A 12,250-nucleotide genomic window follows, 5' to 3' on the forward strand; every position below is an offset into this window, starting at 1 on the left:
TGGTGAAGCTCAGGACTTTGAGTGGGAGGTCTGATTATGAGTTGGACATTTGGGTGCCAAATCGAGCCAAATTTCCTCCTTATCTAATCAGCTCCTGAAGCTTCGCAAAGTCCTCACAGGCAGAGCTGAGCATCCTGGAGCAGAAAATAATGCAAAATATGGAGACTGGTTGGAATGCCACATACCTGATGCTGGAAAGGCTGGTGGATCAAGAGAAGGCCATCCATGAGATGGCCTTGCTCGTGAAGATTGGGATCAGCGGTCCCCTTAACAGAGATGAGTGGGATACCATCCCCCAGATCTTGGTGGTCCTCAAGCTCTTCCTCAAGGCCACTGAGACCCTCAGCACTGGCAGTGCCCTCCTTAGCCAGATGATCCCCATAGTGAGGGAACTTGAGAACCAGATGGAGAAGTTCCAGGGAATCAATGTTCTTCTGAGGTAGATTCATCCGAATGGATTCGAGACAGTGATCCAAATCTCTGAATTGAATCACTGTTGTCTGACTCAGCCAAATCCAAATTGAATACTTCCCTATTTGCACAGGCCTACTGGTCATTAAATCACCAGGAGATTAAATCTAAACTTTACCTGTCTTTAGTGGAATTAGAATGTTATCACTGACTGATTTTTTTCAGGTAAAAAAAACTTTCCCATCTGAAATGTTGATCTGTGATAGGGCTGTAGTGTGAGGGGTAAGGGTTTCTTAAGGTGATATCTTTACTGGACCAACTAAATGGCTGGGATAAACTTAGATAGGCTTTCAAATGTAAAACATTGCTTTTGAAATGTGCACCTCAGAATGTAAGGCATTTAAAAGGTTGTCTAACTGTATCCCTCTCATATAATTTTTGGACCATCATAGCTAAAGCATCACCATTACGCTACCATAGAGCTATAGTATAATAATAGTATATAAAATGCACGTATTTTGTATTATCCTCTTACATATTTTTCTCCATCTTAATAACCATATATAGTTGATCGTACATTGAACTGCAATGAAACCAGATGGACCCAAAAATGGCAGTCATCTCGTCCCCTGAGAAGAGCAAGTCTCTCCCTAAGTTCTGGATTTTGGCATGCAACTGGCAGACATTCAAGCAGGCGTCTACTGAGAGCTATACCACGGCAAGTTGCACAGACACTTCAGGCAGATGTACTCTGGCAAATGGGTTATACAGGTATGCTGTTGCACGTTGGCTTGTCATAACAAATAAGCTAAGTGCCTCTGAGATGCAGGGAAAGTGAATACTGCTTTAATAAGCATGAGGTAACTCATGCATGTATTCAGTTGATACTGATCATCTGCATATTCTGTAGAGGTTGAGAAGTACCTGTTTTTGCAAAGCATTGATTTAACGAAGTTTACTCAATGTAAAGGTTTGCCTGTTGTTTGAATTTGTGTAGGCTAACCTGGAGACAGTTTTTTCATGTAATCCAAAAATAAAATAATGCTTTATTGCGTGAGAGATCACCAAGCCCCAGAGCCAACATTCATACAACTCTTGAAAACCTCCAGGTTTTTTTCTGTGTTAATCTCCTTTCTTCTCTCTTCCCACAGCCTTATTTCTCTTCCCTTCCCATTCCTGCTGTCCTATCACAACAGAGTACTAAACTCTCAGTCTGTAAAAAATGAATGCAGTACTGGGAGACTGTTGGGAACAGGGTGTTCAGTGTTAGAGATGGAGCACATATCCACGCATGGTAGGGGGAATGGGAACAATCAGTCCTCTGAGCAGGACTCTGTGGGAGGCCTAGGAAATAACAGGCCTGTGTAGGCAAACTGCTTTGCACTTAGCATATAAGCATCCATAAACCAAACACTAAATTGCTCCCTATTGGACTTTAAATATCCAGCCCTAATTCCAGTCTCATACTTATTCATATAAAAATAACATAAAGGTTTGCTCTATAGCCATAATCAAAATTTTAATTATGCACTATAATTTAGCTTTACTCAGATTTAAGGTTGTGCTCTGGATGGAGAAATTTTGTACCTCTTCCATGGATAGTTACATATTGGAAATCAGAGGAGCATTATGCAGGTGATAACATTTACTGCATACGTGGGACAAAATGAAGGTTGCACAAATAATTATTTTTGTCTCACCTTTTAAGTGATTCACTTCTTTAAACTTTATATTTTTTTGTAATCATTTTTAAAAGAAACAAATATAGCATTGATATTGGAAAAACCCAAATACATTAGTGCAACTTTCAAATATACTTTAATACAAGTAAGAGTAAAACAAGAGATCACATTGTTGGCCTCTTTATCCTTAAGTAAATTATAGCTCATTTTAGTTTGGGAGAACACAAAATTATAGGCCACATGGTGCTTTAAGCAGACTGGTCTCCTTTTATATACAAGTATAAAGTCATATGAAGATACAGTTAAGAACATGTAGTTGCATACTACTAAGACAAAAATATTTCTATATTAATCCTTTTCTTTGGCAATAGGTGCTGGTGTAAGAGTAGCTGTCTTTGACACTGGACTCACTGAAAGACATCCACATTTCAAAAATGTAAAGGAAAGAACAAACTGGACAAATGAAAGAACCTTGGATGATGGTAGGTCTAGCCTGTAGCATTCTTAAAAGTAGGACTCGTACATATGATTTAACACACTAACTTGGAATGTGAAGCTATAATTGTTTTTTAAATGTTACAGCAATGTTTTCTTCATGTATAATAAAGTCTAGTTATACATGTAACAGAATATGGCAAAGTCTTACCGAGGTAAGTGGTACTTTCTGATTGATATGGTATAAAGACTCAATACTTCAGAAGATCTTGTGTTAAGTTTCCCTAAGTCTGTCATATGTAACTCCAGAAGTTATAAACAGAGCTTAAATGTGGACTTCAGAACATATGTCCTTTTTCCAGTATGATGTAGTTTTCCCAGTTTTTAACCTTCTGTTTGAAATGTTACTTATTGAAAAATAAAGGAAAAGGAACAGTCTAGCAGAAAACACTTTTTGTCCAAGAGAGATTCTGTTTCTTCTCTATTTGCCCATTATTAGGAATCTGGCATCATGGAAGTAAGCAGCAAACCTCAGTGGGACTGGATTTTCACTATATTTCCAGTTATAGGCATTTTTGTGGTTAAGAATCTTTTGGACTGTTGTATCTGTGGTTTTTAAAAATAAACGTAGGCCTCTGAGAATGAAAGATGAAAGCATTTGCACATGAATTCTGTTTTATTAAGAATAAATTGATGAAGTCATTTGGCCTCCAGCACCTGCTTTTATTGACTTTATATTATTGTTTACATGCCACAGGCCTTGGACATGGGACTTTTGTAGCTGGTGTGATAGCAAGTATGCGGGAATGCCAGGGATTTGCCCCTAATGCTGAGCTTCACATTTTTAGAGTCTTCACAAATAATCAGGTAAACAGTGTAAATATTTTATTTTCATTCAAGCCTTTTTGCCTTACAAATCTTGCATATTCCTATGGGCTTTGAACTAATTCATTTTATGGAGAGAAGTTATTCAGTCTAGAGCTGCACCAATACGTTGGTCTGTTATCAGATCGGCACCGATATAAAGAAAATTGACTGTATTGAAAATCAGCCTGTTGTGGCTGATAATTTGGCTGATGAATGCCCGTGCATGCGCGCATCTGCAGTGTAGCACGTAGGCAGTGAGAAATGCAGCCCATGTAGCTGGTAAGTTGGTTGTAGTGGAACAGGTGTGAGGGGACAGATCAAGGCCCCTGCAGTGAGGGGGGGAGTAAGGCAAGGGCTGGGGTAGGTGCTGCCCAGCTGGGCTGGGCCAGGGCACAGAACAGCCGTGGCTCATCTGGGGGGGTAGTTCCGGCCGCTGCACGCACGTGTGGGGTAGGGGGAGAAGGGGGCAGGCATGTGCCTTGTAACAGGGGGCCTGCTCAGGACTGTTCCCAGGGTGTTCCTGGGCTAACTGCCTGTGTTCTCACCTGCCATGCCTTGATGTCAATAATTAATTAATGTTAATTAGCGGGAGGCTGCCCATTTACTGCCCCGATCCCAGGGGGTGCTATCTGCAGCTCCATTCCTCCCCTACACCTCAGCCCAAGCCTTGCCGATTTTGGCATCTAGCTGTTCTCGTCATCAGTGGCCCCACACTGGGCCCCAGAATCCTTCTATCAGGACCCCTCCATTCGGGTGGCCTATCCCATCTTCGCTCAGCCTATCCCTGAAACTATTTTCCCCTCTTGGGTGTGGTCTTCCCGGCACCTTTGGCTACCAGCCCTGGCCCACCTCCAGGCCAGTTGGAACCCCAGGCCCTCGGCTCTTGGGCATCCCTTGCAGTGGGTCCCTGGCCCTTTTGACCGTCCTGGTCTTGGCCCCAGCACGGGCCAGTCGAAGGTACTCTCTCGATCAGGTCCGAGTCTCCAGCCCTATCTCTCTTGGGGTCTGCTCTCCGAGCCCTACAAACAAAAGGGTTACCCACCCAGTTGTGGGGGCTAGGGGTTACGGTGCCCCGACCCACCTCTCACCGGGGTGTCCCAAGCATATCCCAGCCCAGCCCCCACCAAGAAGAGTCCAGCGCTGGCTGCCCAGCCCACAGCTTCACTCTGCCCTGCCTGTGCCCTGCGCAGATCTGGGGGCGCCTACCCCCCCCTCAGTTCCCCCCCATGCCTCCTGGGGTGTGCGCAGCAGCAGGAATTGCCCCCTAATGCCTCCCAGATGAGCCATGGCTCAGTTCCATGCCTACTTCACCCTAGCTGGGCAGTGCCTACTCCAGCCCCACTCCCTCCTCACTACAGGAGCCTTGATCTGCCTCCCCCCACACATCTTCCCTCCCTTCTTCCCTTCTACCTCAACAGACTTAGCAGCTGCATGCTGCTCTTCAAGCTGCAGGGCTGTGTATCGGAAATCGGATCAGTATTGGCTTATATACCTCCTTAAAAATCTGCTATCGGTATCAGAGCCTCCCAAAATTTATGTACCCCTAATGATCTACCCCACTTAATTCAAAACATGAAAATTTCCTTTATTCGGAGCTGTTGACACTCACTTTCTCATTTTATACAATCAAATGACAATTTTAACTGAAACTCAATACTTGTTCTTTTGTGTGTTTCCTACCCTTAGTTTTTTGTCTGCTGCCCAGTTCATTTTACTGTCATTTGATTTTTCAAGGGGCGGCTTGTTTTCTTTTCTTAAACAGGTCTCCTATACATCCTGGTTTCTGGATGCTTTTAACTATGCCATCTTAAAGAAGATAGATGTGTTAAACCTTAGTATCGGTGGGCCAGACTTCATGGATCATCCTTTTGTTGATAAGGTTAGCGCAAAAACAGTGGTAAATATATTCTTAGAACGTTCACCTCAAAGGTCCCAGTTCTGCAGCATTTTTTATGTGAACAGATAGATAGCTTTGCCAGGTCTGCGCAGTAAAAGCCAGCACAGTACAGAAAAAAACAGCGGCGGATGAGGATTCCCAGAGGTAGCAGGCAGGCAAACAGTTATTTCCCAGCCCCTTCCACTTCCTCAAAGCGGCAGCAGTCCTTGTGTAGCTGGCCCAGCAGGAGGTACTAAATGTGGGCCTTGGGGCAGGGCTCAGCTCAGGCCAGTCGGCAACTGGGGGGCGGGGGTGAGTCCCCCTGTGGCTGATCTCAACAACTGGGGGCGGTGTGCCCCTGCTCCCTGGCCAGCACTCACAGAGGAGGCACCAGTGTTCCCTCCTGCCCCCCCTGCCTGTTGCTTAAGCAGGGAGCTCTGCCTGTCATGGGGCCTACGTGTTGCTACTGAAGGCAGGCAAAAAATGGCCCAAGGATCCAAGTTTGGTCCGTCAGGCAATTCCATCTAGCCCGTAGGCCCCCTCCGTAAGCCTTGGCCCTGGGCTGCTCCTTTGCAAGCCAGCATGTCCCTGCAGGAGGTGTTGGTTGCTAAGCGACTACCCCCACCCCAGCCTGGCCTGACCCACCCAAGCCCTGAGTCAGGCGGCACCATTGACAAGAAGCCTCTGCCTGGCAGAGCTTGTGCCTGGCCACCCCAAGTCTGTTCCCAACCTCACTGCCTGTGAGACTGGGAATGCAGGTACAGGTCTCATTGGGCTGGGGCCAGGGCTGCTGGGGAAAATGGAGCAGGAGCACGAGAAGCTGTGTGCTATTGGGCAGGCCCTGCATGCTGCAGGAGCTGCGCACTATGGGTCTGGGTGGGGGTGACCCTCACATTGCCATCATGCGCAGCTGGAGACTGAGGTGGGTGTGTGCAAGGTGCACACTGTGGGGCTGGGTGGAGCTGGCCCCAGATGCTGCCCCCATGTGCAACCAGGGACTCTTGCAGGAGTGTGGGAGCTGGCCCCGCTCCCTGCCCCCACACGTGGCTGGGGATTTGGGTGGGAATGTGGGAGTTGCACACTATTGGGCCCGGTGGTACTGGCCCCTGCATGCTGCTGCCATGTGCAGCCAGGGGCTGGAGCTGGGGCGAGGTTGGCCCCGCACACTGCTGCCACCTGTCTAGGGACTGGGGTGGGGAGCACAGGGAGCTGTGTGCTGTAGGACTGGGTGGGGCTGGCTCCACTCTGGCACAACTGGGGACTCGGAGGACCCCCTCTCCCCCACACAATCCCACACCCTCCCACCATACCCTCATACTTCCACATACCTCACCCCCCAGCATAACCTAGAACACACACACCCTTCTTACCTCCCATATAATATACAAGAGTAAGACTGTATTTTGAGCTATTATGCAGTTGCCTCTAGACATACAATGCAAATGCGCGTAAATCAAAACAAAATATTTTTTAAAACAAAATAAAAATAAGTTACAGTAGATGTTTGATTTTATTTATTTATTTAAACAATATATGATTTGTGTGGTGTGTTTTTTTTTACAGTTTCAAGATTGCAATTCCCCCTCTCGTCAAACGAGTACTTCTGGGGCAAGGGGTGGGACTTTCAGGGGGAAAGATCAGGAGTTGGGGTCGGACTTTCGGCTTCAGGATTGGGGGGAGGCATCTGTCAAGGGGTGGGGCTACCCTTGTGGCCCTTGACAGCTGGCAAAAACTCATTAAGTAGCCCTGCAGCTGAAATAATTGCCCACCCCTGAGTTACATGTTTCCCTGATGTTTCATCAAGGGGTTAGCATGAACAGGATCAAAACATAAACCAGATAATAAAATTATATAATTCACAAATTGGTGTCAATAGATGAAGTGCAATATTTAGGTGGTTTTGAAGATCTATCATCTCTCAACCATTTTTGTCTACAATAAGTTTATCTAAAATTTGTTTAAGAGCAATTTTGATTTAAATTGAAATAATAGTCTGGATTATTTGATTGCAAGTCTGTCACCTAATAAATCTGCATTTTAAAAAAAGATCTGTTTTAGCAAATATAGCAAATATAAAAGGAATAAATAGAAAATTTAAAATTATAAAATTTAGCAAATATAGAAGGAGCTCACAAGGCACTAAAAACTGACAGAACTGGTACATAAATTCTGCAAAATGGAACTTCAGTTTCTTTGGTTATTTCAGCCTGTCTTTCAAAAGCACTGAATTAATTTAACTGAATCAAAAGTATACTTTAGAAATGGCTAATGAGGAAGGGTACAGTTCTTTTTTTAATATATTCTGAATTACTAGAATTGAATTTTAATCTGACAACCAAATTTGAATGCTGTTTAGCAGGACTTAACTCTGACTGAGGGTCTAGGCAGACAAAGTTGCAATGAAGTAAGAGGGTGAGGTTTTACTGCACGCTTTTTATTGAGGGTTAAAATACCTCGGTGTAGCTTTCCATCTACTAATGGTAAGAGCACATGAGCAGTTGCCATGGAGCAGCTGATGTACAGGAAAATTTTGCTCCCTTATAACTTGCCCGTTTATCTGCCCGTGCCCTCAGGTCTCTGAATATATATTTCGTAGTATAAAGCTGGTATTTTACAACAGTGCAAGCAGAGCTAGTACAGCCAGCAGTGTATTGCTGATATTATAATATTTTATATTTGATATTAAATGCACATCATGTAGCTTTCTTAAGCTCTTGCTCTGCATTAATAAAAGGTTGGTTTTTTTTTTTCTGTAATAGTTAACCTTGAGGCTGACAGGTATTACTAAAACTATCAATAGGGTGTATGTTGCAAGTAACATTAAGATGAAGGTTGTAGACATAAGAAAATTGCTGCCATTATACCAGTGCAATTGATAAGTGTTCTAAAACAGAAAAACAAACCAAAAAAAAAGCAACCCCAAAAGCTTTTTGACTTCAGTACGTTGTTTTAAGTGTCTGTTTTTTGGCTTTGGAGGTATGGGAGCTGACAGCTAACAATGTGATCATGGTTTCTGCTATTGGCAATGATGGCCCCTTATATGGGTAAGTTTCTTAAAAGGATTATTTTCTCGTCTTGAAAATCATTAGTCAAATGCTAATCTGTCTATTAAGAGTAAACTGAGTTAAGCTGTTTTCTCCACTTTCACTTTGTGCTTCACAAATATGCTCCTGAATTTAGCTGGATAAATTTAATTGATTCGGTTTTCACAGGGTTTGCAAAACCAGAAAAGAAAAGTCTTTCCTTACTTCTGAGTATCAACAGATGTTTGCATTGGCGAATTTCAGCTTTTAAAGAATGCAAAAACATGGGCGTCTAAAATGATTGCTACTTCAAAATTTGGCCCCTTTGACATGATGCTGTAATATGTAATCATTGCCTGGTTTTCCGGATATGCTTTGGTCATTTTAGGTATTGCTTGAAAAGTTATTGTTAGTGAAATAAGTGACCGTACTATCAAACAGTATCTGTTATCATAACCATGGAGAACGCTGTTAGGTACATGCCTGTTGTATTTATGGACTCTCTTTCCTCCTCCTCCTCTTTAGCACTCTCAATAACCCTGCAGACCAGATGGATGTGATTGGAGTAGGTGGAATTGACTTTGAAGATAATATCGCTCGTTTCTCATCTAGGGGTATGACCACTTGGGTAAGTTACTCTGTTTAGCTTAATCAGTTTAGGTTCCAGTAAATGCAGGTTTCTGGGATTTAATGGAATTAACAGAAGTTTATGAAGTTTGGCTGATGGAGGAAAAGAGAAAATTTAAAAGTTTCAAACTTCAGTGGTTCTAATTAAAATGTGTAAACTGACAGAATACCTGTTCTAAACACAAACTGACATCAACTCAGTAGTTTTTTTATATTTTAGATTATAAAAGTATGGCCATAAAAAGGCATTTGTTAATGAAGAAGAGGTTGGGGCCACTAGCTTATTCCTTTTTAACTTTTGATGTGAGCTTGCATCAGTTGCTGGCATTATTCTTGAGCCATTTTTTAATTGGAGGCACAAGAACTAAACCTCTCTACACACCATGTAGACAGGAGGAGGTTTCTTGTTCTTTCTCCTTATTCTCATCACACTTGTACATGCCACAAGATTGGTTACAGTCCACCCATTATTACATATTTATTTTTAGCTGTTAGGTCCTGGGAAAAGATATGCAGGATCTCTACTTTATGTATGTGAAAAAAAGATAAGCACATGAATTTTTTCACAGGCTTGTCTCCTGATTTTTTGTTTTTTTTCCTAATTCATAAAGTTTTCTCACATTTTTTCCTGAAGTATTAACAAAACCACGTTTAAGCTAGTTTAATCACGTGAGAATTGCCGTATTGAGATTTGTCCATCTACTTCAGCTTGTCAGGGGCATATCTTCATTCATGCCACAGTTTAGATCAGTAAAGCTTTGTTCCCTTTAAATTGCTACAGTTACGAATTTATAAACTCACTTTTTCCAAAGCAAATGGCCTTTTTTGGTTTAGCTGGTGTCATTTTGGAGGAAGTTTAAGTAGAAAAAAGTTTGATTACTATAATAATTATAACGGGCATAATAGGTACAGATTTACTATGTAGATAAACATTGCGTTCTTTGTCTCAGCAGATCCTGTCCTAATGAGTTATACTAGGGGTTGGCAACCCCTGGCATGCATGCCAGAGCATGGCACATAAGGTCATTTTGCTTGGCACACCACAACTGACCCAGGCTTTGGGCAGCTATCGCCAGCTGCAGACCCCAGGCTGCTTGCGGCAGGGAGGCTGCATGCCCTGCTGTGAGCAGCCCAAGCTCTACGGCAGGCAGTAGCTGCCCAGAGCCAGGGCTGGATGTGGCAGGCGGTCGCAAGCCTGCAAGCAGCTGCACTGCAGTCCAGAGTTCTGGCCCAGCTCATTGCCATGCATGCCTCGGGGAGTACTACAGGGAGGGGGCTGGGGTCTGTGCACTCGCAAAGCCTGGCATCCCCACAGGGGGCACATCCCCATGGTGCTAGGCCCATTTGCAAAGAGCAAGGCGAGCTGCGTGAACTCGGCAGACGTGCTCAGGAGAACTCTAACCAGGTGGGTATGGCTCTACTGCTCTCATCCACATGTCTTCTCCCTGTAGAGCTCATCCACATGGTGGCTGAGGGAGCTGTGTCCCAGGGGGGTCACACACTAGGTTTGACCTATAGCCCTGAGGACAGGATGGGGCAGCCCTCAGCCTGGCCATGGAGCCAAGGGAAGGTGCTTGTGGGCAGGGATCTGCCATCCTGGCCCAGGGAGCTCCTTTTCCTACACCCAGGTGCTGGTGGGCTGAGCCGAGCTGCACTGCCAATCCAACTCCAACTCCATGGAGAGCAGTGCAGGCCTGCCCAGTGCCTGGGTTACCTGAAGCATGCAGCCGCATGGCTACAAGTGGCTGCACTGGGCCCAGCTCAGCTCATTGTTGGCAGCAACTGCATGCATGCCTCAGGGAGCACAGCGGGGAAGGGGCTGGGGCTGTGTTGCCACAGTAAGGTTAGGCCCCTTGCAACTATGCCGCTGCCTGCCCCTGGTGTGCTAATATCTTTGAAGTCCAGGTTGCCTGGGTTTTTGGCTCTCAACCCAAAAAAGGTTGCTGATCCTTGAGTTGCACAGTCTAGTAATCATATACTGTACTGTCGTTTTTTTATGAGGTTTAAATTTCCCATCTTTTATTTTCATTAAATGTCCCCTTATTTTTGTATTAAAGGAGAAGGGACAGAAAGAAAATGCATTTTATATTAATTTGCATTTATTTTCCTTTAACTAATTAACTTCAGCTTATTCTTTTTGATAATGTAATTATTTTTGAATGGCTCAGTAATTAATTTTGCAGATGTCTGAGATACTCAAACCTAGACAAAAAAAGGGATAACTTGTTTATTTTTTAACAGGAACTTCCTGGCGGTTATGGTAGAGTGAAGCCTGACATTGTTACTTACGGCTCAGGAGTAAGAGGTTCTGGTATGAAGGGTGGCTGCCGCTCCCTGTCTGGAACAAGTGTTGCCTCTCCTGTAGTGGCAGGTGCTGTCACCTTGCTAGTCAGGTAATTGTTGAATGATAAATACAGATTAAGTACAGATCTTAGCAACATTTGATTCACAGCTTGTAACGTGACCATGAGAAGCATATTCATTAACCATTATTTTCTGCAAGGATGCTAACTTTGAAGAATTGTGATATAGTTCTTCAATTTGAAATGTTAACTCGTCTCAAGAAAAATCCAGTTCTATGGAGGAGAAGCTTGGGCCTAATTGATATATGGAATTGAATAAATATTCTATTTTGTTGTATTCTGTCATCCATTTTTTTTTTATTGGCAGAAAGGGGAGCAAGCTCTAAAAGTTTAGCTTTACAAAAAAACAGGCTTCAGGTTTCAAACTGCAGGAGACTGGCAGAGAGTAGATTTAGGCTGGATATCAGGAGGTGCTACTTCACGGTCAGGGCGGCTAGGATCTGGAACCAACTTCCAAGAGAAGTGGTGCAGGCTCCTACCCTGAGGGTTTTTAAGAGGAGGCTAGATGAAGACCTTGCTGGGGTCGTTTGACCCCAGTGCTCTTTCCTGCCGTGGCAGGGGTCAGACTAGATGATCTGCTCAGGTCCCTTCCGACCCTACAAACTATGAAACTTCAGACAGGGACTAAGATATCACTTTGTCTCAAAATATTGTTGATTGAATATGCTCAATTCTTAGGGCAATGTTGAGAATGTGAGTCTTCAAACACACAGGAAAATCTTTCATTTTCACCTTCTGCAGTTCTGTTGAAAAATTACTTGTGAAATATTCTCTAATGTAACTGTTATGTACAGACTAAATGTCAGTTTTATGTTGTTTCAGAATGAACAGATTAAAGCAATGGGGGCAAGCTTTTATGGCAGGTGCACAACAGATTAGCTTCACACCTTCCCCATATGCCACTCACATTCCTTTCCCATGCCTAACTGGCTGCTCTGCTTTCTGCTCCCTGCCCTATCTGTGTCT

The 12,250-nt window shown here is 43.9% G+C and overlaps 1 protein-coding gene across 2 annotated transcripts in view; it reads left to right on the plus strand.

The window, feature by feature from the left end:
• The window catches only part of MBTPS1 (membrane bound transcription factor peptidase, site 1), a 47,181-nt gene that overhangs the window by 8,416 nt on the left and 26,515 nt on the right, over positions 1-12,250 (plus strand). For both annotated transcript variants that reach the window (XM_019535653.1, XM_019535654.1), the window contains exons 4-10: positions 979-1,182; positions 2,465-2,575; positions 3,286-3,395; positions 5,158-5,274; positions 8,248-8,315; positions 8,820-8,922; positions 11,163-11,314. In XM_019535653.1, coding sequence (XP_019391198.1) covers positions 979-1,182; positions 2,465-2,575; positions 3,286-3,395; positions 5,158-5,274; positions 8,248-8,315; positions 8,820-8,922; positions 11,163-11,314 — 865 coding nt within the window. The remainder of the gene's footprint in view (positions 1-978; positions 1,183-2,464; positions 2,576-3,285; positions 3,396-5,157; positions 5,275-8,247; positions 8,316-8,819; positions 8,923-11,162; positions 11,315-12,250) is intronic.

Source organism: Crocodylus porosus, unplaced genomic scaffold (genome assembly GCF_001723895.1).
Source record: "Crocodylus porosus isolate Cpor-Errol unplaced genomic scaffold, CroPor_comp1, whole genome shotgun sequence".
Classification (NCBI taxonomy): Eukaryota; Metazoa; Chordata; order Crocodylia; family Crocodylidae; genus Crocodylus; species Crocodylus porosus.